Consider the following 26847-nt stretch of genomic DNA (forward strand, 5'->3'; position numbering starts at 1 on the left):
TGGGAGGGAGCAGCCCGCGCCCTGCTTCATACTGCTGCAAAGTCACCGTCTCACGAGGCCTGTCCACCTCAAGCACTGCGGGTTGGGGGGTTGCCAACTTGCTAGTTGCAGAAAATTGAACACCCTTGTCGTGCCCCACCCTGCCCCTTTTCCAAGGCCGGACCCACGCTCACTCCATCCCCTTCCCTCCCTTGCTCACTTCATCAGACCGGGGTAAGGGGGCTGGGGTACGGGGTTTGTGTGTTGTGGTGAGGACTCTGGCTGTGGCTTTGGCCTCTAGGGTGGGGCTAGGACAGGGGGAGGCAACCTATGGCAGAGGTGCCGAAGGCGGCACGCGAGGTGATTTTCAGTGGCACTCACACTGCCCAGGCCTGGCCACCTGTCCGGGGGGCTCTGCATTTTAATTTAATTTTAAATGAAGCTTCTAAAATATTTTTAAAACCTTATTTACTTTCCATACATGGTATAGTTTAGTTATATATTATAGACATATAGAAAGAGACCTTCTAAAAATGTTGAAATGTATTACTGGCACGTGAAACCTTAAATCAGAGTGAATAAATGAAGACTCGGCACAGCACTTTTGAAAGGTTGCCGACTCCTGGGCTAGGGTGTAAGAGGGGGCTCTGGGCTGAGGCAGGAGGTTGACATGTGGGAGAGGTATGGGCTTTGGGCTGGTGGGTGAGGGCTCCAGGTTGTGGCAGAAATGGGTTCAGGGTGTGGGAAGGGGGCTCCAGGCTGGGGCAGGAGGCAGGGAGTGTGGGCTCTGGAATGGAGCCGGGGATGAGGTGCTGGTTGGGGCAGGAGATTGGGGGTCAGGAAGGGGTGCAGGCACCGGCTGGTGCTTACCTCAGGCAGCTCCCAGGAAGCTGCTGGTATCTCCCTCTGCCTCCTAAGTGGAGGTGTGACCACATGGCTCCGTGCGCTGCCAGTGCCTGCAGTCACTACCCTCTCAGCTCCCATTGGCCAATGTTCTTGTTCCTGGCCAATGGGAGCAGCTGAGTTGGGGGCGGGGACAGTGAGCAGAGCCCCCCCTGGCCATCCCTCCACCTAGGAGCCAAAGGGAGATGCCAGCAGCTTCCTGGATGTCGTGCTGAGCCAGGTAGGGAACCTGCCTGCACTGCCAACTGGACTTTTAATGGCCCAGAGCTGGCTGACTGGAGCCATCAGGGTCCCTTTTTGACTGGGTGTTCCAGTCGAAAACCATACACTTGACAATCCTATTGCCTGCCTGCTGCCATTGATGTCAGTGGGAGGCAGGTGGGTAGGATTGGGGCCCTATGGGAGCTGTAGGGGGAATCAATTCCTCTTTCCAGTTAGCTGCAGGCTCTGCAAGGGGTGGGTGCTGAATGCTATCCACTGACGATCAGAGCTCCCTCAGCCTTAGGCCAAGTGCCAAAGTTAGCAGACAATATGCATCAAAATCATGGGCAGTACCCCCCCAACTGCAAGCCTGAGGCATGGCAGGTGCAGAATTTGCCTCCCTCACATGCAGCCCCATTGGCCTGACTGGAACTGCACCCTCAAATATAAAAGTAAAACTATGGCTGTGCAAAATAGTTAAGTCCAGAGCTGGCTGCAAATAATTAAAAAAGGAGCTCACTAAACTGGGTGACTGGGCAACAAAATGGCAGAAGAAATTCAGTGTTAACAAATGCAAAGTAATGCGCATCGGCAAATATAACCCTAAATCTACATATAGAATGGTGGGTCTGAATTTGCTGTTACCACTCAAGAAAGATCTTGGAGTCATCGTGCATGAGTCTAAAAATATCTGCTCAACGTCCAGTGGCACTCAAAAACAGAACATTAGGAATCATTAGGGAAGGGATAGATAATGAAACAAAATATTTTAACACCACTATATAAATCCCTGGTACACCCCCAGCTTATATACTTGATGAAGTTCTGGTCACTCCCATCTCAAAAAAGATGCACAAGAATTAGATTACAGAGAGGAACAGGGTTACACAAGAATAAAAGTTTAGCTGCTTTTGGATGGGCACTTTCTGTGCTCCTCTCACCTGCAGCTGGAGGAACTGGCTCTCCCCCCAGGGCTGGTGGTGCTCTCTCTCTCAGACCCATAAGAGTTTTGTGCCCCTGCTGATTGGGAAGGCCAGTACCCCTGCTTCCCCTGCACTTGGTGCATGCCCCTGGGCAACAGAAATGATTGTTGGTGCAGAACAGCTGCCGTATGAGGAGAGACTAAAAGGACTAGGACTGTTCAGCCTGGAAAAGAGATTACTAAGGGGGAGTATAATAGAGGTCTATGAAATTATGAATGGTGTGCAGGAAGTAAATAGGGAAGTGTTATTTATGCATTCACATAACACAAGAACCAGGGGTCACCCAATGAAATTAACAAGCAGTAGGTTTAAAACAAACATAAGGAAATATTTCTCCACACAATGCAGTCAACCTGTGAAACTCATTGCCAGAGGATGTTTTGAAGGCCAAAAGTATAATTGGGTTAAAACAATAGGTAAGTTCATCAGGATAGGTACATCAATGGCTATTAGCCAAGATGGTCAGGGACACAATCCCATGCTCTGAGTGTCTAAACCTCTGACTGCCAAAAGTTGGGACTAAATGATGGGATGGATCACTCAATAAATTGCCCTGTTCTGGTCATTCCCTTTGAAGCATCAGGCACAGGCTTTGTTGGAAGACAGGATGCTGAGCTAGATGGACCATTGATCTGACCCAGTATAGCCATTCTTATGTTTTCAGAAAAGGATGGGTGCAATTCTCCGTGCAAGGGCAGAGCACTATTATTACAGATGCAGCAAACTGAGGCACAGCTGGGTTCTCCTCTATATTTACCACAGGGGACTTGGCACACAGAGGAGCCAAAAATAATATAAAAAACATTCTTCCAGACCCAAGGAACTCACATGGCATCCAAAAGAATCTGTACCATCTCCAGATCTAGCACATCAAAATGCAACAATAGGTGGGGGAGGAGGGAAAAAACAGGCTCAGAAAGATAAAACAGCAAGAGACTATGGTATATGGGGCCTTTACATGCAGAAAATAGCTGAAAGTTTTAAGGCTCAGATTCTCCATTACGCCCACTGTGCACGGTGGAAGTGGCACAAAGTGGCCTCAGAATGGCTGGAGGGAGTATATGGAGAATGCTAGCAGATGATTCTCATGCAAAGAGGGCAGAGTCAGCTTGACCGGTTGCCTACCATCCCAGGTATAAGTGAAGGAAGGGGGGATGTGAAGTGGAGCCCCAATATGCCGGTTTCACCACAGTTGTAAATTAAACTGCGCCATTGCTGAGGTTAAGAGGGCTGCAAGAGTCTTCTGGAGCCTGTCCAAGGCACAATGAGAAAAATGGGCAGGGTGGAGAATCTACTCTCTACTAATTTAGTCTAGGAGGACAGATCAATGCACTATAGTCTCTTTTTTAACTACTTATTTAGGGTTTGGATTTGTTTACTATTATTTTTACAGAAATAGCATAATCAGCTTTCAATCAGATAAGAGTTACTCATTCTTTGGATCTATTTTCAGTTTGCCTGGATCAGTAATGGCAGAGTTCCCTCATCTCCCATTGTCTACATGGGTAATTCTGGGTGTCCAGCAACTGAAAAAATCAGGCTACTTAGGACGCTTAACTTTAGACAACCATGCTTTGAAATGTTGTCATTAATATATGTAAAGTAGCAGAATGGGATAAATATGACTGAAGATAATGAAGTAAACTCATAAGCTACCAAATTTTAAAAATGCACTTATTATTGCAATGATCTCCTGATCTGAAAAAAATGGGAAGAAACAAAATGGTCTTTCCTGAGAGAAAGAAAAGAGGTATCAATATAAAGCTGATAGTTAATTTTCTAATTTATGTCAAGAATATTTGTCATAACAGATCTACACACTGACGGTATAAAGCCTAAACTGGCATATAAATATGAATCAAATGCATCACCTAAATTTCTGCATCAATAAAAAACATATTTCAAGACAGGCCGAGATATACGAGCAGAGTCAATGCTCCTTACGAACCTGAGAGGAAGAAAAAAAAAGTTTATATTTTTTACTCGAAATAAGCTGTTTGGTAGGTACTATGATGCTGGCAGACCAGGTACCAGCGCATGCCAAGGCCCCAGGCCTCACTGAACACTTATAATTGCATTGTTGGAAACCAGTCTTGTTTACTCGTGTGTTAGCATCCTCAGATGCAGTTTAGACTTTATAAAATGCTTGTAGGATGCTGCATGTATTAATCTAATTCATAATCTCTATAACCCAGGGTATAAATGTATATTGAGTATTTGCATTGTAAACTTCTGTTTAACTCAACAAAACAGGAAAACAGCATTGATTAAGGTAAACTATTCCCCCGGCATACAAGAATGGCCAGTTGAAATATTGCACAGCATCAAAGGACAGAGACTTTGTTGATTCCATTCCTAACTCATGTCTCTATTCAGTCCATGATTTTTACTGTCTAGCAAAGCTATGAATTTAAGCTCCCGGGTTCATCTTTTGAGTGTCTTGTGCAGATTTCCTTTGAGGTGAGAACTGATATGTGAGATATAGAGTGATCATTTTGTGAAACGTGTTCATCTATAGGTGATGTAGTGTTTTTGTCTTTTATCATTTTCCTGTTTGACTTCATTCAAGAGTGTAGTTATTGTCTCATTTCACATACATCAGTGGTTCTCAACCCAAGGACCATGGGCCGCTTGTGGCCCAATCAGCACACAGCTGCAGCCCATGTGACATCCTCAGGGCCATACAGGTAGCATATATATTGCAGGGATGGGGCCCACATAAAACAGCTGCATATGTGACCCACACTGGTAAATAGGTTGAGACCCACTGGCCTACATAGTTCTATTAGGGCATTTGGTGCAATGGATGAGGTACACCCCATGTTGTGACAGGCATATGTAGGACCCATAGATCTTGAGGTGTGTTGTGGAGGATATTGACCATTATAGCAGTGGAGATATGTCTACAGGTTTTGATTCTAGTAGGGTCGGGTGCTTTTGAGTTGGTGTATCCTGATTTGTGGGGAGCTTGTTTTTGATGACAAACTTGGAAACGTTAGGGGGTTGTTTGAAGGTCAGAAGAGGGGATTCAGGAAATATTTCTTTGATGATACCCCATATGGATTCCAGTGGGAGGTGATAACTAGAGGTGTGAGGTCAGAGGGGGTTTTATTTCTGTATTGAAACAGGATCTCTCAGGATATGTGGGTGGCAACACTGCATATTTTCTAAAAGTGAGATACGGACATTTTCATATTGTTGGTATGCAAAACCCTATTCATTTTTTTTTATAAAAATGACAGTGCAAAGTGTCTCATATTTAACATAATTTATTAACACAAGCTGCACAGACAGGTTTCTTATTTGTTTGGTTTTAGAAATTATAAAGTCAAAATGCAACCTAACTGCTCTCAATTGTTTTAGAATGGCTTTTGAATCCTTTCATGCCATGATACAGATTTGCCTTGCTCATCCATTGCCAGCAATGGACACACTAAATATGCTGGTGCAAAGGAGTTAGTTGCTGATACAAGCTCTCATCTAGGCTTTTTGGTTAACTTGTTTTCATTACCTGTTCTTTGATACAGGTTGTAGTAGAGATGGGAAAAATGCACATAAACATTTTCATAATAAAATTTACAGTTCAACTAATAAAAACAGATGTACATGTTTATATCACATAAAAGGCATGAAAAATTCTGCCAATAGAATCCTCTACCACATCAGTGCAAAAGCTCAAGGTGACATAAATGTACTCCTTTAATATATTCATCACCTAACTTACTCTAGTTAGCACTCCTCATCTGTAATGTTAGCACGCTTGCAAGAATTTTTATTCTGTGCTGAATTTATGAAAGCATGTTGAATACTCATTGTACTTCCGGAAAGGCAATTACTGAAGAGCTGGAATTGCTGTCCTAAGCCCATTTCTTCTGAAGATGTGGTTTTGCTACAGCTCAAGCACCTTATTTAACTAAGGTCATTTAAAAAAATCCAATCTAGTATTTTTATTATTTTACTAACACCATTTTGCATATAATCAGTGAAGCTAATAAAAACAACTTAAAAAAAATACAAATCTTTTACTACAAATCTTCAAAATCAAAACTAGGGTTTGCACAGAACAAGTAAATATGAAACCACTTTTACATCTTAAAATCTTTACATGACTTTAGAGCATTTGTTCAGCGTAGCCATATAGTATTCAGCTGTGTCTGTTTTTTTATGCTTGTGTCCATTTTTAGCACTTCTCTAATTGCCATGGTAGCGTAAGTGGATGGAGGAAGAGAGAATTCCATCTTCAAGGCCTTGAATTTACCTTCTATTACATAAGAAAGAAGAGATTAATTTGCACATATAGTATACCTCCTCTGGGCATTATTAAATTGGCTGAAGGGCTCACACAATTAAAGAAATAAAAATTAATTTATCAACCATGGAAATGTTTTGTGAAATGTCAATTCATGCTACAACTTTCGCATATGTGGCAGATGTGAGACATGGAGTTTTGCCCACAATGGGAAAAGTAAAGTTTCACTATTATGTAGCAAATTTTATTTAAAAAAAAAACAAAAAACCTTTTAGTCACACTAAAATTTGGTATTTCAAGACTGCCTTCCTCTCCTCCTACAACCCTGGATTGTAAAATAGTAAGGCCTATATGTTATAGCTAGCTATGCACTTTATTCAAAAGTTTCCATCACACAATCCTGACATGTTAAAAGTTCTTAAACTTTTAAGCTATACTAATTCTCCTAGAAACAAATATTACACTTACTAATACCAGTTTTAACAAATATTTCTGATGCTGTTCTGCTAACATGTCATCAGTCTTATTTTAAAGATTTTCTGTTATATTTTTAGCTCCAGTTAAGCAAAACACTAAAGCATGCACTTAAAAGCACATCAGTCTGCCACTGAACTTCAATTAAACACATAAAGTAGTCCCAATGAAGTTGAAGGTGAATATTCACATGCTTGAAATCAAGCACATGGTCAAGTGCTTTGCTGAATTATGGTCTATGTCTGTCCCTCTTTAGTGAAGCACTTAAATAAGCATATGCTTAATGGTAAGCATATGCTCATTTGATTCTTTAGATAGCTAGACACAGTATAATGTAGTCAATATGATTTGCTGAGCAAATGCTTGCACTTCTGAAAAATTAGGTTACTTATATAAGAGCCTACTTTTAAGCACATCCTTTTGAAAATTTTAGCTTGATGTCTTGTCAAATGTAGCCTTTTTATTTATTTTTACATTCAATGTGTGTGATATGTAGCAGTTACAACTTCAAAGCAGTAGTTAAGTCAAACTTTATTGTTTACAGTGTACAAACACCTGCAGAAAAGTTGTTATCTTACCTGTAGGAAGAATAGGTGGTGGCTTTCCTTCCAGATTATCCAAATCCGTATTAAATAATGGAATTCTAGGATCATCATATGCAACCACTTCCCTTTATGAAACACGGGACGAAGTTTTTTAAAATTTTGAAATACTCAGTGTGACCGAATGCACCCCTGTATTCACACCCTATACACTACTGTAATAATCTCTGTACAAAATATTGTGAGGTATCATTTGAAAACGAATAACTCACTGGCCAAGAATATCATGATGAAATGTGCATAGCAACATTATATGTAAAGTTATAAACAAACTGAAATTAGGTCTGAAATATGTTTACCAGACAAATCTGAGTAAACCAGTTTCTCAAAGACAAAGGACAAGCTGACACCTCAAACCAGGTGTCAAAGTTGATGGACAATCATCTGTCAAGTGGCCACACTTTGGAAAGTGGGAAAGCAACAAACTGATCTGCATTTTAGCAAACAATAGCATGGAACCCTCTTCACCATGAGGCTCCTTGTCTTTGTCCTCACAGCATGAATGAACTTTATTTAAGAGTAACCCTCAGGACAGTGCATTTCAAAGGGGGAACTAGACTATAAAAGTGATGGGCAAAATCACCCCAGCGGTATCTCTCCCACTTTCACTTAAGATGACAAAAGAAACAGCCTTTTGACACAGAGAGCAGATCCTGGCCTGAGAATTTGGTCAGCAACACTACTGGGAACATGTGGTAAGGGATTTCACCTTGAACCAAGTCTAGTTTGTTAAGTTTTAGTTACTAGAAAACATTTTATGCTTATTTCTCTTGTAGCCATTTCTGACTCTAATGCCTTATATTTGTACTCGCTTAAAACTTTCTCTTTGTAGTTAAATAAACTTTGTATTCTTTAAATCAAAATGAATCCAATGTTGTATTTAAACTAAATTGTGTGAGTAACTCCATTTAATATTGGAGTTTGATCTTGATCCCTTTAGAGGGGCAACAGACCTAAAATATCTGAACTGTCCAGGAGAGGGCTGGACAGTGCAGGATACCAATTTGGGGGGGGAAATTTCAGACTGGGAGTGATTTGGGGTCACCCTACAAGTGGTAACCAAAGTTGGTGTGTGTGGGGGAGGCTGGAATGTGAGACTGGAGTGTGCTGGCAGGCTGCAGCTATACAAAGAGACTCAGACTGTGACCTGCATGCTGTTTGGCTGTTTGAGAGGGGCCCAGGTCGGGAACTACAGCAGCAAAGCACTGTGAGGCACCCCAGGTTGCAGGGCAAAGGTGACAGTCCCTCACTGGTCTAGATTGGACCCCGGAATGTCATACTCAACAAGTACAAGTTTTTATATCTAGATTAAAGAGAGATACCACATGAGATGTGTTTTAATCAGAAATCAGCCTAAGTTAGGTTTTATTCACAAAAACCACCACTGATGGACACAGACAAAAGATTTAATGCAAACACATATGCTAGTTGGTGAAGTTGCTCTCCACAGGATTTTTCTTTGTAGGTTTTGTCAAAATTTCTAATTATACAATAAACCTGGTTATTAGTGGATTGGAAATAACTATGCCAACTATAAGAAAAATAGCATTCTACAACAATCAGAAGTATCTGAACTTCTTCATGGCTGGATTAAGTACATACTCTATTTTTCCTCTCCAACCACATCATAGGAAGTCATCCAGTGTATAATGGCTACACTGAAGAGCAATCTTTTAATTGCCCTCATTCCAAACCCTGCTTATAGTTCTCATCCTCTTAGACCAGAAGCTCTTCAGAGATCGTGTCTGCCTGTTTTGTATAGCACCTAGCGTAGGAGGGCACTGATCCTGGTTCTGGTCTGTACGTGCCACAGTAATAGGGATTTAATAGATAAACCATAATTAATAATAATCTGTAAACAACTGAACCTTTCATATACTTTTTGTTCATATGCCAATCTAAGAAAGAGGTTGAGACTATTTCCTTAAAATAAATTGCTAAGATTAAAAAACAAAACAGCCTCCCACACACACACACCACAGGTTTTTGGGGTTGCAAATATTAATCTACATGATTTACTGTCTACAGATTATCTTGGGCAAGTCTAAAATAGTCACATTCCTGGTCAATAATTTTACTTTTCTCGTATTCAGAACATTGTATTTTATTTTAACTGCTTGACTGAAGATGCAGAAAGAGTCTCTTGATAGAATGTATCAGGACCAAATCCAGTTCTTCTACCTTCCTGTGGGCATCCTAGGCTCGAAGTACAGTGGGAGATGTCACATTTATGCTGTGTGTAGGGGGATGCGCATAACTCTCAGTGGAATACAATGGGGACCATCACTCAAAGAAGAATCCACTGTATCTCGAGTGTTAGTACACAGTGCTCCACAGCAGATCAGAGCCAGGGGACCAGTGAAGCAATGGGGCCTATGCCTTACTGGTCTGTGCACAGTGTGTGTGGTACAAAGATCTGTATCTACTGCTCCTGCCTACATACTAGTATTGATCATGACCTAGGTACACGAGACCAATGCTTGCCAGTCCTCCTGCATGTATTCTGGGGACATCCTATTATTTCCAAATACATTTCCACTGTATCCAGTGTTCCCTCTAATTTTTTCCCACCCATGTGCAGTATACATTTTGTTATGAGCACCAATATGGAGGTGATGTGTGGCACACGATCTTCATATTGGTGCCCATAACAAAATTCATGTGGTGGGCATGGGGCCAACGGGTTCGGCGTGTGGGAGGGGACTCAGGGCTTGAGTAGAAGATGGGGGGGAGGGGCTGAGGGCCCTGGCTGGGGATGCAGGCTCTGAGGTGGGGCAAGGGAGGAGGGGTTTAGGGCTGGGGAAGAGAGTTGGGTGCAGGGGTGTGAGGGCTCCAGCTAGGGGTGTGGGCTCTGGGGTGGGGCTTGGGATGAAGGGTTTGGGATGCAGGAGGGTGCCCCTGCAGGGAGAGAGGACTTCCCCCAGCTCTCTCTCCCCGCAGCAGCACCTGCGCTGCTAAGGAGAGGTGCCTCTCCCTGCTGCAGCAGCTCCAGGGCTGGGACTACAGGATAGGCGCCCCTCCCCCAGCCCTGTCCAGTCCAGACTGGGTTCGGGCAGAGGTGGGGTGCCTTGGCCACGCAGGTTGGGTGCTGGGCTAGCTTGGGGATAGAGGAGGGGCACCCCCCTCCCGGCTGGTCCCCCAGGCGGGTTCCCTGAGCCCCTGCACAGTGCTAAATAGGCTGCTGCAGATTACAGGGAATTTAGCTGTATACTATTACTTACCATCTGACATTCTGGGGTCGAATTATGATCTTTCTGTATGCTCCAGATAACGAATAATCTCGAATTTATGTCTCATGTTGCTGATGTCAAGGTTGTCAGCAGACAACATTTCCTTGTAGGCATCACCAACTACAAGAAAAGGAATATTTAAGAAAATTAAATCTACTTAAAATCTTAGTTCAGATTAAGTTTTAGTGCTCGTACAAATTAAAAAGACTTACTTTTATGCTTCGGATATATAACATCAAACCCAGGTAAAGGCATCACTATATCATGGACTAGTATAAACGTCAACATCTGCTTCTCCAATATGAACAGCTGTCCCTACAATTCAAACAGTTTTCTACTTAAAATACATAGGTATGTGACCTTTTTCAGTCACAGGAATCTACTGTTAACTGAATTTAAAAATAAGTTCTTGATTTAAACATATCTGACTATAGATAAATGAAGCAAATGTGTTGTATCTTCATTACTGATACAATTTTCCTAAAGAAAGGTGTAACAGTCTTAAAGTTAAAAAGAAATCATGCAAAGCAACAGGATTTGAAGTTTATTTTACCTCCTTAAGTACAAGGTCTCCCGATACAACTTTAAGTCCATATTCTTCTATTCTCTTGCTCACCATGTTATTCTCATATATAACTCTGATAGCTATGAATATACCATCAAACGATTATTCCTTGGTTATCTGTAGTGAAAAATGTTTAAACTGAATACATAGTATCTTTAGTTACTTTCATCACTCAGCCACACTTAATCGATAAACATTGAAACAAGTCATTTTTCCAGTCACACAGGTTAACATGCGGTATTTGGTTTGTATGCTACATTTCTGGTCTTAATTTGAGAGGAATTTAGGTAGAAAGAAGGCAATCAATCAATAAATAAATAAATAAAAAGGATGCATTATCCTCTCAATACAAAAAGCCCATATTTTCATTTTGTGTAACAGTTTGCCAAGTGTTTTGTTGATGTAGACACAAGTGCCATTTTCAACATTATAAAGCAGTACTTATTATTTTTTCATAGATTTGTAGGTCTTGAGGAACTGATAAGACCTTTCAGTATGACCTCCTGCATAACCCAACCATGAAACTTCACTAAGTAATTCCTGCGTCAAGCCCGGTAATCCGAGGTTGAAATAGAACTATTTTCAGAACAGATCCAATTTTATTTTTTTAAATCAAGACTTCAAAGTGATGGCAATTCTATCACATACCTTGTCAACCTATTCCAATGGCTGATTACCCTCACTGTTAATTTGATTTGATTCTCTAAAGGCACAAAGAAAATCTGATCTAAATCTTACACACAAGTCACAGATACCTCTATAATTCAGATGAGTTTTAAGTAACCATACAGCTTCCATATTAGCATGCAATTACATTTAGAATTCTGTTCTTCCATAATGTGCATTAATAGGAAACACCCAAGTTATTCATTACACATCATTTGAGTCTGGACCCCTTAGTAAACAATGGGAAAGTACTCAGGGAAACACAGAAGAGAGGAATGGATGGATTTAAGAGGTTTTATACATAGTCCATTTAGAATGTAGTGTAACACCACAAAAAAAAACCACACACACACAGACAAAAAAACTTCAACCTTTTTACACTCACTATGCCAAATGCAGAGACTATATTCTTCAGTCCATACTTCGAAAAGTCCACGTAGAAGTTGGCCTTCCACACACCTTTTTACAGGCAGTTTTTTGAGGGCTGCAGCTGGATCTTTAGTCTTTGCCCACTCTTCTCTGCATTTAACTAAATATCCTTTCTCAGCTGTAACAATAATTTAAGATTAACATTGTAACGACAAAACAAAAATTCAAGTTGATTGAAAATATTACTGTATCTGAAAATCTCAGTGCAACTAGCAGGCTTATGTCTTAGTGGAAGTTGTTTATTAAAAAAAAAAAAAAAAAGAGCCAAAGTCTTCTAGATTTTCTACTGGAACAGCTGGCTAATTTGTTAACCTCCCTTTAAAATGCAGTAGGAGTACAGGACTCATGACGTGGCTAATTTAAAGCAAACGTACAAACATGTAATAAAAAGGGTTAAAATACATTTAAAAGGATATTCCTATTCAATAGTGTTGTTGGTACAGAAATCCATCTATAAAACCTAATGTTTACTACCTTCTAATATGCATTCCGTGGCTAAATGGAAGATGCCCTTTTGAGCACAGAATCACAGGACTTGAGAGGTCATCTAGTCCAGTCCCCTGCACCCATGGCAGGACTAAGTATTATCTAGACCAGCAGCCTAAAACCTTTCAGAAGTGGTCATTTATTCACTCTAATTCAAGGCTTTGCATGCCAGTAATACATTTTAACGTTTTTAGGAGTCTCTTTCTATAAGTCTATAATATATAACTATTGTTGTATGTAAGTAAATAGGTTTTTTTAAATGTTTAAGAAGTTTTATTTAAAATTAAATTAAAATGCAGAGCCCCTGAGACCAGTGGCCAGGACCCGGGCAGTGTGAGTGCCACTGAAAATCAGCTTGCGTGCCGCCTTTGGCACACGTGCCATAGGTGCCTACCCCTGATCTAGAGCATCCCTGACAGGTGTTTGTCTAACCTTCTCTTAAAAATCCCAGTGATGAAGAATCCACAACCTCCCTAGGCAATTTATTCCAGTGCTTAACCACCCTGACAGTTAGGAAGTTTTTCCTAACATCCAACCTAAACCTCCCTTGCTGCAATTTAAGCCATTGCTTCTTGTCCTGTCCTCAGAGGTTTAAAAAAGAACCATCTTCTTCCTCTTCCTTGAAACAACTTTTTATGTACTTGAAAACTGTTATCATGTCTCCTCTCAGTCTTCTTTTCTAGACTAAAACAAACTCAATTTTTTCAATCTTCTATTGTAGGTCATGTTTTCTACCCCTTTAATCATTTTTGGTTGCTCTTCTCTGCACTTTCTCCAATTTGTCCACATCTTTCCTGAAACGTGCCACCTAGAACTGGACACAATTCTCCAGTTGAGGCCTAATCAGCGCAGAATAGAGGTGGAAGAATTACTTCTCGTGTCTTGTTTACAACACTCCTGCTAATAATACCAAAATGATATTTACTTTTTTTTTTTGCAATAGTGTTACACTGTGACTCATATTTACTTTGTGGTCCACTGTGACCCCCAGATCCCTTTCCGCAGTACTCCTTCTTAGGCAGTCATTTTCCATTTTGTATGTGTCCAACTGATTGTTCCTTCCTAAGCAGAGTACTTTGCATTTGTCCTTATTGAATTTCATCCCATTTACTTCAGACCACAGTTTGTCCAGATCATTCTGAATTATAATCCTATCCTCCAAAGCACTTGCAACCCCTCGCAGGTTGGTACCGTCTGCAAACTTTAGAAGTGTAATCTCTATGCCATTATCTAAATCATTGATGAAGATATTGAACAGAACCAGACCCAGTACTGATCCTTGTGGGACCCCATTCGTTATGCCTTCCAGCATGACTGTGAAAACACTGATAACTAATCTCTGGGAATGATTTTCCAACCAATTATGCACCCACCTTATAGTAGCTCCATCTAGGTTGCATTTCCCTAGTTTGTTTATGAGAAGGTCATGCAAGACAATATCAAAAGCTTTATTAAAGTCAAGATATGCCACATCTACCACTTCCCCCCATGTACAACGCTTGTTACCTTGTCACAGAAAGCTATCAGGTTGTTTGACAAGATTTGTTCTTGACAAATCCATGCTGACTGTTACTTATCACCTCATTATCTTCTAGAAAACAAACTTTCTACCTATTGAAGGATTTCTACTGTGCCCTTCCCCATCAGCTTTAGCTACCTGAGCCCGCATTACCCCCTACTTAAATCTGTGCATGGATCTCCCCAGGACCATCCCCTCACTCCCCACCAGACCAGACCCCGCTGAGGGCTCTCTGTCCACCGTGTGGTCCACACAAGAGGAAGGGGACAAGGCTGCAGCCCTTTTCAGCCCAAGAGGAGCTGTGTTGCCAGGGAATGGCAGATGGGAGACTGCTAAAGGCAGAGCTGATGCAGAGGTTCAGGTTGGGGGGTAGTTTTTCCATGGCAAAGGTAATCCTGCACAACCCACAACAAGATGTTCAGGGAATCTCTAGAAAAAGATCCCCACCAAGATACTCAGACAACGAGTTCCCTTCCAGTTGTTTTGTTTTGTTTTGTTTTTACTACAGGAGGGGGTGATCCAAGCCATCAACAATGGTTTGTTGTTACGAGCTTGCTGAAAGTTTTTAAACAGAAAGGACAGTTCCAGTGCTGACAAAGTTTACCGTATGCAAAAATGTGAATGTCCATATGCACTTCAATTTTAAAAGTTCAGCTTTCCCTCCATAAATACTGTTCAATTATGTGTAAAGTATTTCTTAGAACCTACCTCCAGGCCGTGGTTTTAATATTAAATCCATTACTTCATTCCAGTTGTTTTGCAGAATAGCTCTAAAATGAAACAGAAAATTTATTAGCTATTATTAAAACAGGAACAGATTTTAGGGATACATTTCAGTTCTCTGAAAACCAAAATATTCTATACATTTTACATTTCATCTACAGACAATATCGCACAAGACAACTGATACAGCTGCTTACATAGATTCTGTTCCTGATGCTAATGTTAAATTTGACACACAATATCATGACTGAAACTTTTCAGAGAGGAAACAAAATAAAATAAAAACAACATACCCAGATGTAACATTATCCTAAGATACAAATTTCAAAATATGATTCTTTAGTACACACAATAAAATCATCAATCATTAAAAAAAACCATACCTTCCAACTTGATATGTAGGAACAGCTGTGGTTCCAAATCTTTGCATTCCATAATAATTAATAAATCCAATTTCCTTGAGAGAGTGCATTGCTTGCTGTACTTGATCATCAGTTCCTGTTATATTTCTAATAACATACAAAATTATTTTTAAAAATCCACTCAACAGAAAACCATCTCAAATTACAGCCATCAGATGTAGTTCGAACTTGTACTCTTGTGCTCCTGAAAGCAGTCATTATCAATGGTTAAAAGTAAACATATTGTATACTGCTTTTCCTAAATCCAGCAAGTTCCCTCCCCTCCACCTTGATTGAGGAAAAGTTTCAGAGTAGTTGAAAAGTAGTCTCAGATCCCCTGGTATCCTCCCTACTTTATAGCTGAAGAACTCTGAATTGATTAAGAAAGTCATCAATGGCAAAGTCCTGGCAGATAGCAGCATTTTACCTTGAGAACAACTGTGAAATGGTTCCCTTGCAGTTCTCCCAATTTCAGCGGATGGTTCTTGTAACCTAAAATTTCCCAACTTAAAGTTCATCAAACATTTGTTCAAATGAGCAAGTCTTTGTGCAGTGATTCTAAAAAGAAATGGGAAAAAAAAGTGACCAAGATACTCTCGGAAAAGCTCATGGATAAGTATTTATGGAGATGCCAGGTTTCAAGCTTAAAACACCATTACAAGAAACAGGAGTATATTCCCTTAGTTTCTCTTCTTTTTGTGTACTGCCTCCAAAAATATTCTAAATGAATCATCTAAAAGAATAGGGCACATTATTCTCAAGACCCATCTACACAGAGAACTAATCCATTACTGACAAAGCTATATCAACAAGTTTCCTGGGACCTATGTTGGAAGATTGATTGGCAAAAAAAGTTAATAAGAAGTTCTGGTTGCCCCATGCTCATTATGCCCTTCCCTTTCCCATGGAATTGTGGGAGAACTTGTCTGTTCTTCTAGGTACACAAGGGACAGGGGAAATGTGGGAAAGGTATTATCAGCATAAATGATTTAGCCTAATCCTCACAGCAAAATGAGCTTACCACCAGCCTGAAAGCACAACTCAGGCTTTAGGGTACAGCTGGAGTTCCCAAATTTTTGCCAGCATGACCCCATTTTGATTAATTATTTCCTTCAAAACACTCTAGCATGGAGGACACCATTTTATCCTCTGCACTGCATGACCCCATACATATGGTGCATGCAAGGTCATGCAAAATGGCGTCCTCCATACATTGTGACCTCACATGCACTGTACATGCAAGGTCATGCTATGCAGAGAAAAATGGCATCCTCTGCACACTAAGGATTGGCAAGACTCCATCTGGGGTCATAATCCAGTTTAGGAACCACTGACCAACAGGCCTCAACAAGCCACGTAGTCGGGGACTGAAAACACCACTAATGAGAGAGCTCTCTGTGTGTGTGTGTATGGAAGTGGGGGTCAGGACAACACCCAATTTACCTCTGCAATGAAGACAAACCCTTACAGATGTTACAGAATGCTTTGTGAACAGAGCACATGAACACCATAGGACAAAGTTTTACACCCTCTAAGGCAGAATTCAGGTTTAGGTCACAAGAGATCTGACCACTGCTGAAAAATGCTGTCAAGAAAAATGCTATCCCCCTGAACTTGCATTTGAAAATGATTAAGCTGCCAGTACAGATGAGACAAAAACTGTTTTCAAACACATACAGGAAGCATGACTGAGACTGGGTGGATCTAGGAATCCTTGGAGAGTTCAGTGTACTGAACTGAGAATCAAGCATGCAAATCCCACTAATGGTTACAGGCATTGTAGATATCTTTACTAGAGCAGCAAGATAAGCACATCCCCCACCCCTAGATGTCAATCCCAGCTTTTACTTGTCTCTTTACAAGAAACTTGACTAATATTGAGAAACGTTCAGTCTAACTAGAGAAGTGAATAATTTGGGGTTACAAGGCAGAAGCAAGGAAAACAAAGAATTCTAGAAGGAAGACCTCAATTAATCATATTTTTGTACTCTGCTTTTTAAAATCTAGCACTTCTGCCCTGCTACAGAAGCAACTGTCTAGTGCAGGGGTGGACAAACTACGGCCCAGGGTCTGCATCTGGTCTGTCAGATGTTTTAATGCGGCCCTCGATCTCCCGCTGAGAAGCAAGGTCCGGGGCTTGTGTGCCGTGGTTCCACGCAGCTCCCGGAAGAAGCGGCATGTCCCCCCTCCAGCTCCTATGCACAGGAGCAGCCAGGGAGCTACACACGCTGCCCTGCCCCAAGTGCCGCCCCTGCAGCTTCCATTGGCCGGGAAACCATGGCCAATGGGAGCTGCAGGGGCGACACCTGTGGACAGGGCAGCATGCAGAGCGGCCTGGACACACCTCCGCGTAGGAGCCAGAGGGGGGACATGCCGCTGCTTCCAGGAACTGCTTAAGGTAAGTGCCACTCGGTGCCTGCATCTCTAACCCCATCCTGTACCCCAACCCCCTACCCCAGCCCTGATCCCACTCCTGCCTTCCAAACCCCTCAGTCCCAGCCCAGAGCATCCTCCTGCACTCTAAACCCCACATCCTCTGCCCCAGCCCAGAGCTCCCTCCCAGACCCTGAACTCCTAATTTCTGACCCCACCCCACAGCCCGCACCCCCAGCCGGAGCTCTCACCAATCTCGCACCCCAACTCCCAATTTCGTGAGCGTTCATGCCCAGATTTGGCCCTTGAGCCAAAAAGTTTGCCCACCCCTGGTCTAGTGCCTCTGTCTCTCTCCAAGCCTCCATTCCAGTCTGACTGCTCAACAAACTCTGTGCCCCTTTTCCTACCGTTGCCCCAAGTTTTACACCTGAGAAATCCCTGTCCAAGACTGCACATACCCTGGAACAGCAACCCGGGGCTAGGCATCCCACCCTCCTTTTGTGCAGATGCTCTGCAACAAAAGGAACCTCCAAGCTTTAACTGCAGACAAATGTGACTGCATCTTTGGGCAGGTTTATACTACAGGACCAACCCTTGGGGCACCCCGCTTGATACTGGCTACTAACTAGACATGGAGCCATTAATCACTACCCGTTGAGCCCAATGATTTAGCCAGCTTTCTTTCCATCTTACAGTCCATTCATCCAGCCCATACTTCTTTAACTTGCCGGCAAGAATACTGTGGGAGACCACATCAAAAACTTTGCTTAAGTCAAGGAATAATACGTCCACTGCTTTCCCCTCATCCACAGAGCCAGCTATCTCACCACAGAAGGCACTTAGGTTAGTCAGGCATGACCTGCCCTTGGTGAATCCATGCTGACTGTTCCTGATCACTTTCCTTTCCTCTAGGTACTTCAGAATTGATTCCTTGAGGACCTGCTTCATGACTTTTCCAGGGATTGAGGTGAGGATACTCCTCCTTCCCTTTTATAAAGATAGGCTAATGTAGTGCCCTTCTCCAGTCATCTGGGACCTCCCCCAATTGCCATGAGTTTTTCAAAGGCTTGCCCTGGTTCGGCTTCTGTTTCAGGTTTTCCATGTACTGGCAGCGGATGGCATCCTGCAGGGTCCTCTACAGCGTGGTTCTAGCTTTTGGAGTGAGGACTGCGTGCTCTGCATTCTTCACCTGTGGTACCAGGCCTCCCATCTCCTGGCATTTCTTGCACCACGTCCAGCAGCAGATACGCTTCTCCAGTTGTCACATAGCATTGTGGGCATGAGTCCAGAGCAAAGCAAAGTCTCCCCAGTCTCTTCCAAATTTGCCTTCCAGTGAGCTGCTCAGGTAGGTGGCGATATCTTGATTGAAGGGGTCCTGACAATTCGCTTCTTGATGACATCCGCATGGCAATTTCTGCAATGTTCCTCACAATAACATCCAGGCACGTCACAAGTGATCACTGCAATGTCGCACAGATCACCATATGAGGAACATTGGTGCTGCCCTGCCTATGCGAGATGTACACCAGTTCACTGCTGGCTCTCTGGGGAAGAAACTCCACTTCTTCACTAGCTGCCTGGTATGTTGTCTGCCTTGTTCAGAGGTACCTCTGCCACAGTAGATTCCCTCAGGACGAATGAGATACAGGGGATCAGGAAGATGTTCAAGGCATTGATCTTCTGCCATGGTGCCAGCAGGAGTTGATCCTGGCCACATCTCATTGTATCTCTGCAATGGTACCCTCAGATGTCTGCTGGATGTGGAAACCTGTGGGCATGTCGAGATGTTGGTATGCTTGCCCATCCTCAAGGAAGATCAGAGGTTCATCCTGGATCTGAAAAGGCATCGCCTGGACCGAGTCCCTTCTACTGCCATCAATATAGAGGGTTGCGCACTTCCTAGCATTGAAGCAGAGTCTCATCCAGTTGGCAGCCTGGCTGGTGATGTTGAGCATTTGTTGGAGACACTCCGGGTTGTCTGCAATCAGGACCAGATTGTCTGCGTAAGCCAGGATATTCACACTGTTGCCAAACAGGTCAAAACCGCCTAGACTGCTGCATGGCTAAGTTGAAAACGACGGGGCTGAGGGGACAACCCTGCTTTACGACATTACGGATAGGAGTGGGTGGTGGTGGTGCAGTCTTCAGAAAGTTCCCAGATCAGTTGGAGAAAGTTTTCAGGCATCCCGAATTCTCGCAGTGTGTCAAAAATATGCTGGTGGGGCATCGATCCAAAAGCATTAGCCGTGTCGAGCCACACTATGGCACATTGCTTCCGTGCCCTCCTGGCTGTATGGATGACAGTCTGAAGGACAAAGTTGTGTTTGTAGCAATCTTTGCACAACATGAAGCCTTTCTGGATGGAGATGATGGCTCCCCTGTTCACAGACCAGTCTGTGATCCTAGCCACGAGGCAGCTGGCATACAGTTTGTACATGATGGAACAGAGAGAGATGGGTCTCCAGTTGCTGGGCTCGTCTCACTCACCTTTCTTGTAGACGAGCACCATCATAGATTTCTTCCAGAAGCCTAGGGTATGACAGAATTGTTTGCATTTATTGCAGTTAATACCAGGCAGCCAGGGTTTCGTTTTCTCAGGATGCTATAGCGAATGCCATCTTTTCCAGGGGCTGTGGTTTTGGCCTTTGTAAGTCTGATCATTACTTCCTGTGATCTGAAGTCTTGCTCCAGGTCCCCTGCACAGTCAATGAGGGGTAGAGGACAAAGGCACCCTGGACGCTGCATGTCGTTTTGAGCTAAGTGGTCGAACACACCCTTCAAGTACAATAGTCCCTCCAACAGGACTAATCAGACTTGTAAACAACATAGCTATTCTGACAAAAAGCCCCCTAGGGAGACACGTCTTATACTGGTAAAAAGCCAGTATAAGATGCATCTCCAGTAGGGGGCTTTGCTAGTGCAGCTATACCAGCAGAACTAATGTAATACACATAAGCCCTTTAATTCTTTCTATGGGGAGTTTCATTCTGGGTGCTTATACATCAACAGCCCTCAATGTGCAACTTATCGCCACCCTTCACCATCACACACAGAATAACTTGTCAAAGGTAATTTACCAGAACATTTAACAATTGGTCCCCAAGAAACACCACCACACTTCTGTGCAGGATCAGCAGGCTCTAGGGATCTCTCAGGACTCAATCTAGAATATGTATGATCATCAGTCCAAGTGTGGGATTCATCAGATGGACCCACAAATTATTAATCTCCACACTCAAGCAGGTAATTGCATTTAACCAGATTGTATGGTGTACTCTGTTCAGTTGCGTGTGTGTGTATATATGAACAAGTGTATACATACCAAATTGTAACAGCTGAACAACATAATCCGTCTTCTCTATGGAGATCAGTTTGGGAACCTCTAGTTTAAATTTAAGAGTCCCATAGTTATTGAATGCGGTTGCAAAAAGCCACAAAACAGTCATGACATGGTCTCCAAATGTTGCATTGTGATAAATGTATCCACGCAAGGCTGCTACATTGTGGTACATCTTCATTTTTTGATGCAGTATTACAATGCAATGCCAAAGAACCGCACCATTGTTTTGTGATTTTCGGAGACTCCATCCAATTGCATCTCTCCCTTCTAGGCTTCTTCTGGGAGTGCATTACAGCAGAGCACCAGCTCTGCTATAGTGAAGGTTAAGACCGGCTTCCTGTTTAAAACTAGATTCTAAGTGTTCTAAAATCTGCAGAGATAGTAAGTTATACTGACCTAAGTGCCAGTATAGACAGTTTCTCCCACCAACATAGCTACCACCTCACGGAGGCAGGGGTTATTAAGCTGTCAAAAGAGTTCTCTCCTGTCAGCATAGAGCATCTTCACCAAAAGCACTAAAGTGGTGCAGCTGTGCCACTGAAAATGATGTTCTCACATCTACGTCTACACTACAATTATCTAAACAATCATTAACTACTAACACTTCTCTTTCTGTTCAAAAAAGGGGGGGAGGGGCAAATTAAATGGTTAAAAAAAAATTAAACCACCAAAACATTTTGTTAATGCAGAGTTAAGGTTGCCAGAGATAACTCATGCCCTCCCAGAACGTGAATCCAGTAAAAGCTCAAACTTCTGAAAACCCAGCACACACAGAGTTAAGGTAAATGCCCATATAAACCTTAACTCTGTCCTCTTGAGCGGGATACCACCTAAACCTAGACTCTCCCCTACCTATCATTAAATTCACAGACTGCTGTCATCTCCCACCTCATTACTAGCAATACCCATAGCAAGCAGGCTGCAGTGCCCTGCTACTGATACCACCTACGCAATTCTGTATTGAAATGCTGCAGAGACAGGAGCCTCAGGTACACATAAACCTGTTCCTTGATAACACATTGCGGAATGAGGAGGGGCTCAAACCAAGATCTTCCAATATCAGAGACCAAAGTGTCCCACCTACCTCCTCAACCATTCAGTGGCTACCTCTAAACACAGTAATTCCCAGTAGCTATTGCCAGCTCCATGCAGGGGCAGAGTTAAGGTTATGTGGGATTTACCCTAACACTGTACTTCCTGGTTTTCAGGAGTTTTGTCGAACTCAATGTCTGGAAGGGCACAAGCTATTACCAGCAACCTTACCTAGGTGTTAACAAAGTTTTTACCATTTAATCAAGGAAGGAACTGTTCCTCCTCATTCTTTCTCACCTTGGAGCAAGGAGCAGTTCTGGTTCCTCCTTCCTGAATGCTCAGAGGGAATTGGGTCGGGAACGAAGAAGATGGGTTCCCAGTGACAAGTGGATCACATTAACAATGGATAGGTGGGTCCCACACCACCACTGAGCATCCTTCTGATATCTTGCCAAGGGTAATATAGCATGGGAGCAGTCCTGTGATCACCCCTATGCTCACTATGTGTCTTCAGATCAGTGCAGATCCAGTTAGACCAATGGACCCATGCAACCTACAGATGACTCAGAGCTGCAGCCTGGTACCACCAGTTTTACAGATAAACAGTTACTGTACAACTCTTCTTGAAATAAGAGAGTTCCATAATATGAACAACATTGAAACGTTTAGTGACTGTGGTCCTGATTCGGTCGGTAATGCAACTAGAGCACCTGCTAAGTGCACTACTGGAATCAAGACCTGACTCTGCAACTTCTGTTTGATACGCGATAGTGTTTTCTCCATGTAAGCTAACCTACCGTAAACAAACTCCATGCTATTGATGAACAAAATAAGAGAGTGCACATAGTATCACTTAATAAACCAACATGTTTTACATGTGCTACAAGATCTTAAATGTGTTATTAAGACAGCAAGTTACCTTGTTATAAGAATACTTGCAGCATACTTCTCTTACTAGAACAGCAATCTCTTGAACTGTAATAGCTCTTTTATCTTTGGTCCCATGTAGGAAAATATATTTGGCTTAACTCTTAAAAAAAAAAAAACAGTTATGAAAATTTTAGATTTCATGTTAAGGACACTCAAGCCCATACAATTAGGCCAAAGATAAATTGTAATCTCTCTAGCATATTAGATACAAAAACTAAATTAACGCAACTTTTTTTGTTAGATTTTTACATGCACAAAAAAATGGGGAATTTGAAGTTACAATCTCCACACAAGTTGTAATATATATATAATATTTCTAATACTATATATGGCACTATTATAAGGCAGGAAAGTTACCATATATTTTGTTAGCAAATATGGTAGACCTTCAGAGTCACGAACACTCGGGAATGGAGGTTGTTCATAACTCTGAACAAACATTATGGTTGTTCTTTCAAAAGTTTACAACCTTAAAATGTACTTAATACAGCTTTACTGCTGCTTTTAACAATCTTAATTTAAATGAAATAAGCCCAGAAACAGTTCCTTACCTTGTCAAATCTTTTTTTTAAAAATCTTCCCTTTATTTTTTTTAGTAGTTTACATTTAACACAGTACTGTACAGTATTTCTCCCCCGCTCCCCCCCCCTCTTTTTTTTTGTCTCTGCTGCCTGATTGCATACTTCTGGTTCCAATGAGATATATGGTGACCTATCAGTTGAAACTCCGGTGTTCGTAACTCGGGATTCGCTTTACTGCCTATAAGCAAGTAGACTTCTTTATGATTGTTACTCTCACTTTCACTTTGAAGTGTGGTGTGTGTGTGAAGTAAAAATTCAGTGGAATAATGCACAACAATCAATCACTATTAAAAAAACCTCAGTGCAGCCCTATTTTTTCTGTGTGAATTCAAATAGTGCATTTATCTCTATGTGCAGCTATCTGTATACTGAACACATACTCATGTATGCATGTAGTCTGTGCACTTCAATATTGTTCCCTTTCCATAACTGTTTCTTTCCCTCTCAAACACTGTAGTTTTCCTTTGCACTTCATGCAGGAATAGAGAAATGATGCTGTCAGTAGATTCCCTGCTATCCCACTTGTGTACACCACCAGGTGGTAGCACTATGCCATTACATGCATATTCTCTATCAAGCTCTGCATGAACTGCTAGAAATAGCATGTTCCCAGCATCCTGTTTTTCAAATACAAGTACCACCTTCACCAAAGTGGTGCTGATTTCTGAGAGCCAAAAATTCAGAAGCTTGGATTGTGAACTCAACTTATAAAACAGCTCATGAATAGTGTCACTGATGGGAGCGGGAGGACAAAAAACACAAAGACTTGTTTGGCCACAAAGAAAGGCAGAAGCCAAGGCTTATTGACTGGTGAATCCCTCACAGCAAGCAGAGGGAGACTGGTCACCACCTACCTTTCACAGAAAAAGGAGGTACATGATTAGGACAGGACAAAGAAAGGAAAATCAGTTACAGCATGTCTACACATGAGCTATTGCGTTTTAAAATTTACACCCTACCTTAATCTGAACTAACTGCCCAGAATGCAGCGGCTACAACAACTGATTGCATATGAATGACCACAACAATATTTTTAAGTACATCCCCTGTATGTTTGGACAAACTGCACATTTTAAAATCCTTAAAGTAAAAGATATGCTGCATGGCCTGTCTTCACTGGGCTTGGTCTACACTAAAAGTTAGGTAAAACCCAGCTACATCACTACAGGGGTTTGAAAAATAGTTAAGCCAATCTAACCCCAGAGTGGACAGTGCTAGATCGACAGAATGTTCCATCGACCTAGCTATGCCTTCAGGAAGGCAGATTCTGTACAGCAACGGGAAGAACCTCTCCCATTGGGCTAGGCAGCGTTACACTCAAGTGTCACAGCAGTGCAGCTGCGCACTGCAACTGGGCCGCTGTACTGTTTCAAGCATAACAAAGCCCTGAGAATAAAAGTGCACACTTAACTTCAGTTAAGAATGCACCAACTCAAGTTGAAATCCTAGTGAATACAAGGTAGTTTGAAGTCTTCAATAAGTTAGGAGGTCAAACACACATCTTTCCTCAGTGAAGATGAGGCCTGAAAGCATACCTGAAAGTATGCCATTTTTGAATTATTTACAACTATTTTCTTAACATAGAAAAGTATTTAAATTGACCTTTCTAAAACAAAAATATTTTGCAGTTACTAAATATATTGTGATAATACATTTCCTGTGTGGTTTTCGCATAAGATTTTAAAGCAGAATGTTACATTAAATATTAGTAGTTTGTTGTGTCTCAAAGCTACAAAATAATTCTTACCTTAAAAATTTGGATAGTACATTAATAGCATCCATTGGTATCCTTGTTTTCCTTGTATAATACAAAGTTGCAGTAGCTTCCCCTAGATTTGGCCATGAATGTTTTCTTGGATCTTTAAAACAAAGAGTAAGACATACAAAAGGACAATTTGTAAACTATGTTATCAGTTGTATTCTCTTTTGCAAACAGGGTTCATTTAATTGCCCACAGTAGTTTCCATTTTCAAACAAACACGTGACTCTCAGTGACCTTCAATTAGCTTCCATCTGCTTCTTTCTTAAGAAATAAAAGTTCTGAATGAAAAAGTTGGTCCAGTAAAAGATTACCTCACCCACCTGTTTCTCTGGCAGTTATGAAGTATGAAAAATGCACTTTTCTGCAGATCGCTGTGGTTGTAAATTTATACTGCAATACAATTATTTTAGCCATGTGATTTACACAAACATTACCAGGAGTTGCATGACAAAAGAAAGTGTCCTCCTGTTGGAATATTTTCCCAGTGGTTTATTTGTTGCCACAGCCCAATCTCATCCGACTGAAGTAATCCAAGTTTTACCAGTGACTTCACGTTGAACAACATCCGGCACTTTGGGTGTTGAACCAAATCAGAAGACTCCATGGTCATTGGATCAAGCAAGCCCTTTATATTCTTCACAAAAAGCAAACTATGTTATTTTAAAGATGGCATTAATAATGTATTTTTTATTTCTACAGCATTGTGCATGCAACACTAGAGCTTGGGTTATATCACACACAAATTTAGGGCTTTATAATTGGTAAGAATTCACTTTGAGGTGAAGTTTGGTAACAAAGTCTCACAAGGGAGTTAAATTTGGGCCAATTTTCTAAATTAATGAATAATTCAAGCTCACCTTGGGTATTTTCAAGTATGTAATGTGTCTCTAGTCTAAAACACAGTTCATTATATTGTTTAATCATTTTTGGTTTCATAGAAAGGGAAGCAAGACTGTCAAAATATTAAAAAGTCATTACTGCACAGTAACATTTTCAAAGATAAATATGCATTGCATAATCATTTATCATTGTAGGCCCAATCCTCCTCCCAGAGAGGCCAACAAGAGTATGGCAATTGACTTAAGTGGGAGTAGGAACAGGCCCTTTGAGGTTGGTTTTTTTTTTTTAAAAGGTACATAAGGAAATTAAATACTAAAAACTAACAGCTTGTCTAAATGGGAAAGTTTTACACGTATAAAACCACCATGTGGACACTCTCATATAAGAGTGTCTTTTTCATTTTATCTTAAACCCCTTCCCAGGCAACAAAAGCTAAACTGAAAAAAGTACTCTTATTCCAGTATAAGTGTGTCCGCATAGGTGGGAGGAATAGTGGTGGTGGTGGTTTTACACATAGTAATAATCTTTCTTTAAATTAACATTTTAGGTTATACTGAAAAATACTTATCTCCTGTAGGG

At 41.6% G+C, this 26847-nt stretch overlaps 1 protein-coding gene across 1 annotated transcript in view; it reads right to left on the reverse strand.

Moving 5' to 3' along the window:
- Positions 1 to 5319: 5319 nt before the first annotated feature.
- The window catches only part of PUS7 (pseudouridine synthase 7), a 41085-nt gene continuing 19557 nt past the window's right edge, over positions 5320 to 26847 (reverse strand). Inside the window, 20 exon segments of the mRNA XM_030552503.1 lie at positions 5320 to 6327; positions 7368 to 7459; positions 10613 to 10676; positions 10679 to 10741; positions 10834 to 10936; positions 11175 to 11249; positions 11251 to 11277; positions 11279 to 11303; positions 12224 to 12279; positions 12281 to 12399; positions 14995 to 15056; positions 15393 to 15522; positions 15843 to 15903; positions 15905 to 15968; positions 22907 to 22908; positions 23111 to 23160; positions 23163 to 23185; positions 25414 to 25448; positions 25450 to 25502; positions 25505 to 25525. Of these exon segments, the coding sequence (XP_030408363.1) occupies positions 6191 to 6327; positions 7368 to 7459; positions 10613 to 10676; positions 10679 to 10741; positions 10834 to 10936; positions 11175 to 11249; positions 11251 to 11277; positions 11279 to 11303; positions 12224 to 12279; positions 12281 to 12399; positions 14995 to 15056; positions 15393 to 15522; positions 15843 to 15903; positions 15905 to 15968; positions 22907 to 22908; positions 23111 to 23160; positions 23163 to 23185; positions 25414 to 25448; positions 25450 to 25502; positions 25505 to 25525 (1262 nt within the window). The 3' untranslated portion in view covers positions 5320 to 6190.

The sequence above is a fragment of the Gopherus evgoodei genome, chromosome 1 (genome assembly GCF_007399415.2).
Source record: "Gopherus evgoodei ecotype Sinaloan lineage chromosome 1, rGopEvg1_v1.p, whole genome shotgun sequence".
Lineage (NCBI taxonomy): Eukaryota > Metazoa > Chordata > Testudines > Testudinidae > Gopherus > Gopherus evgoodei.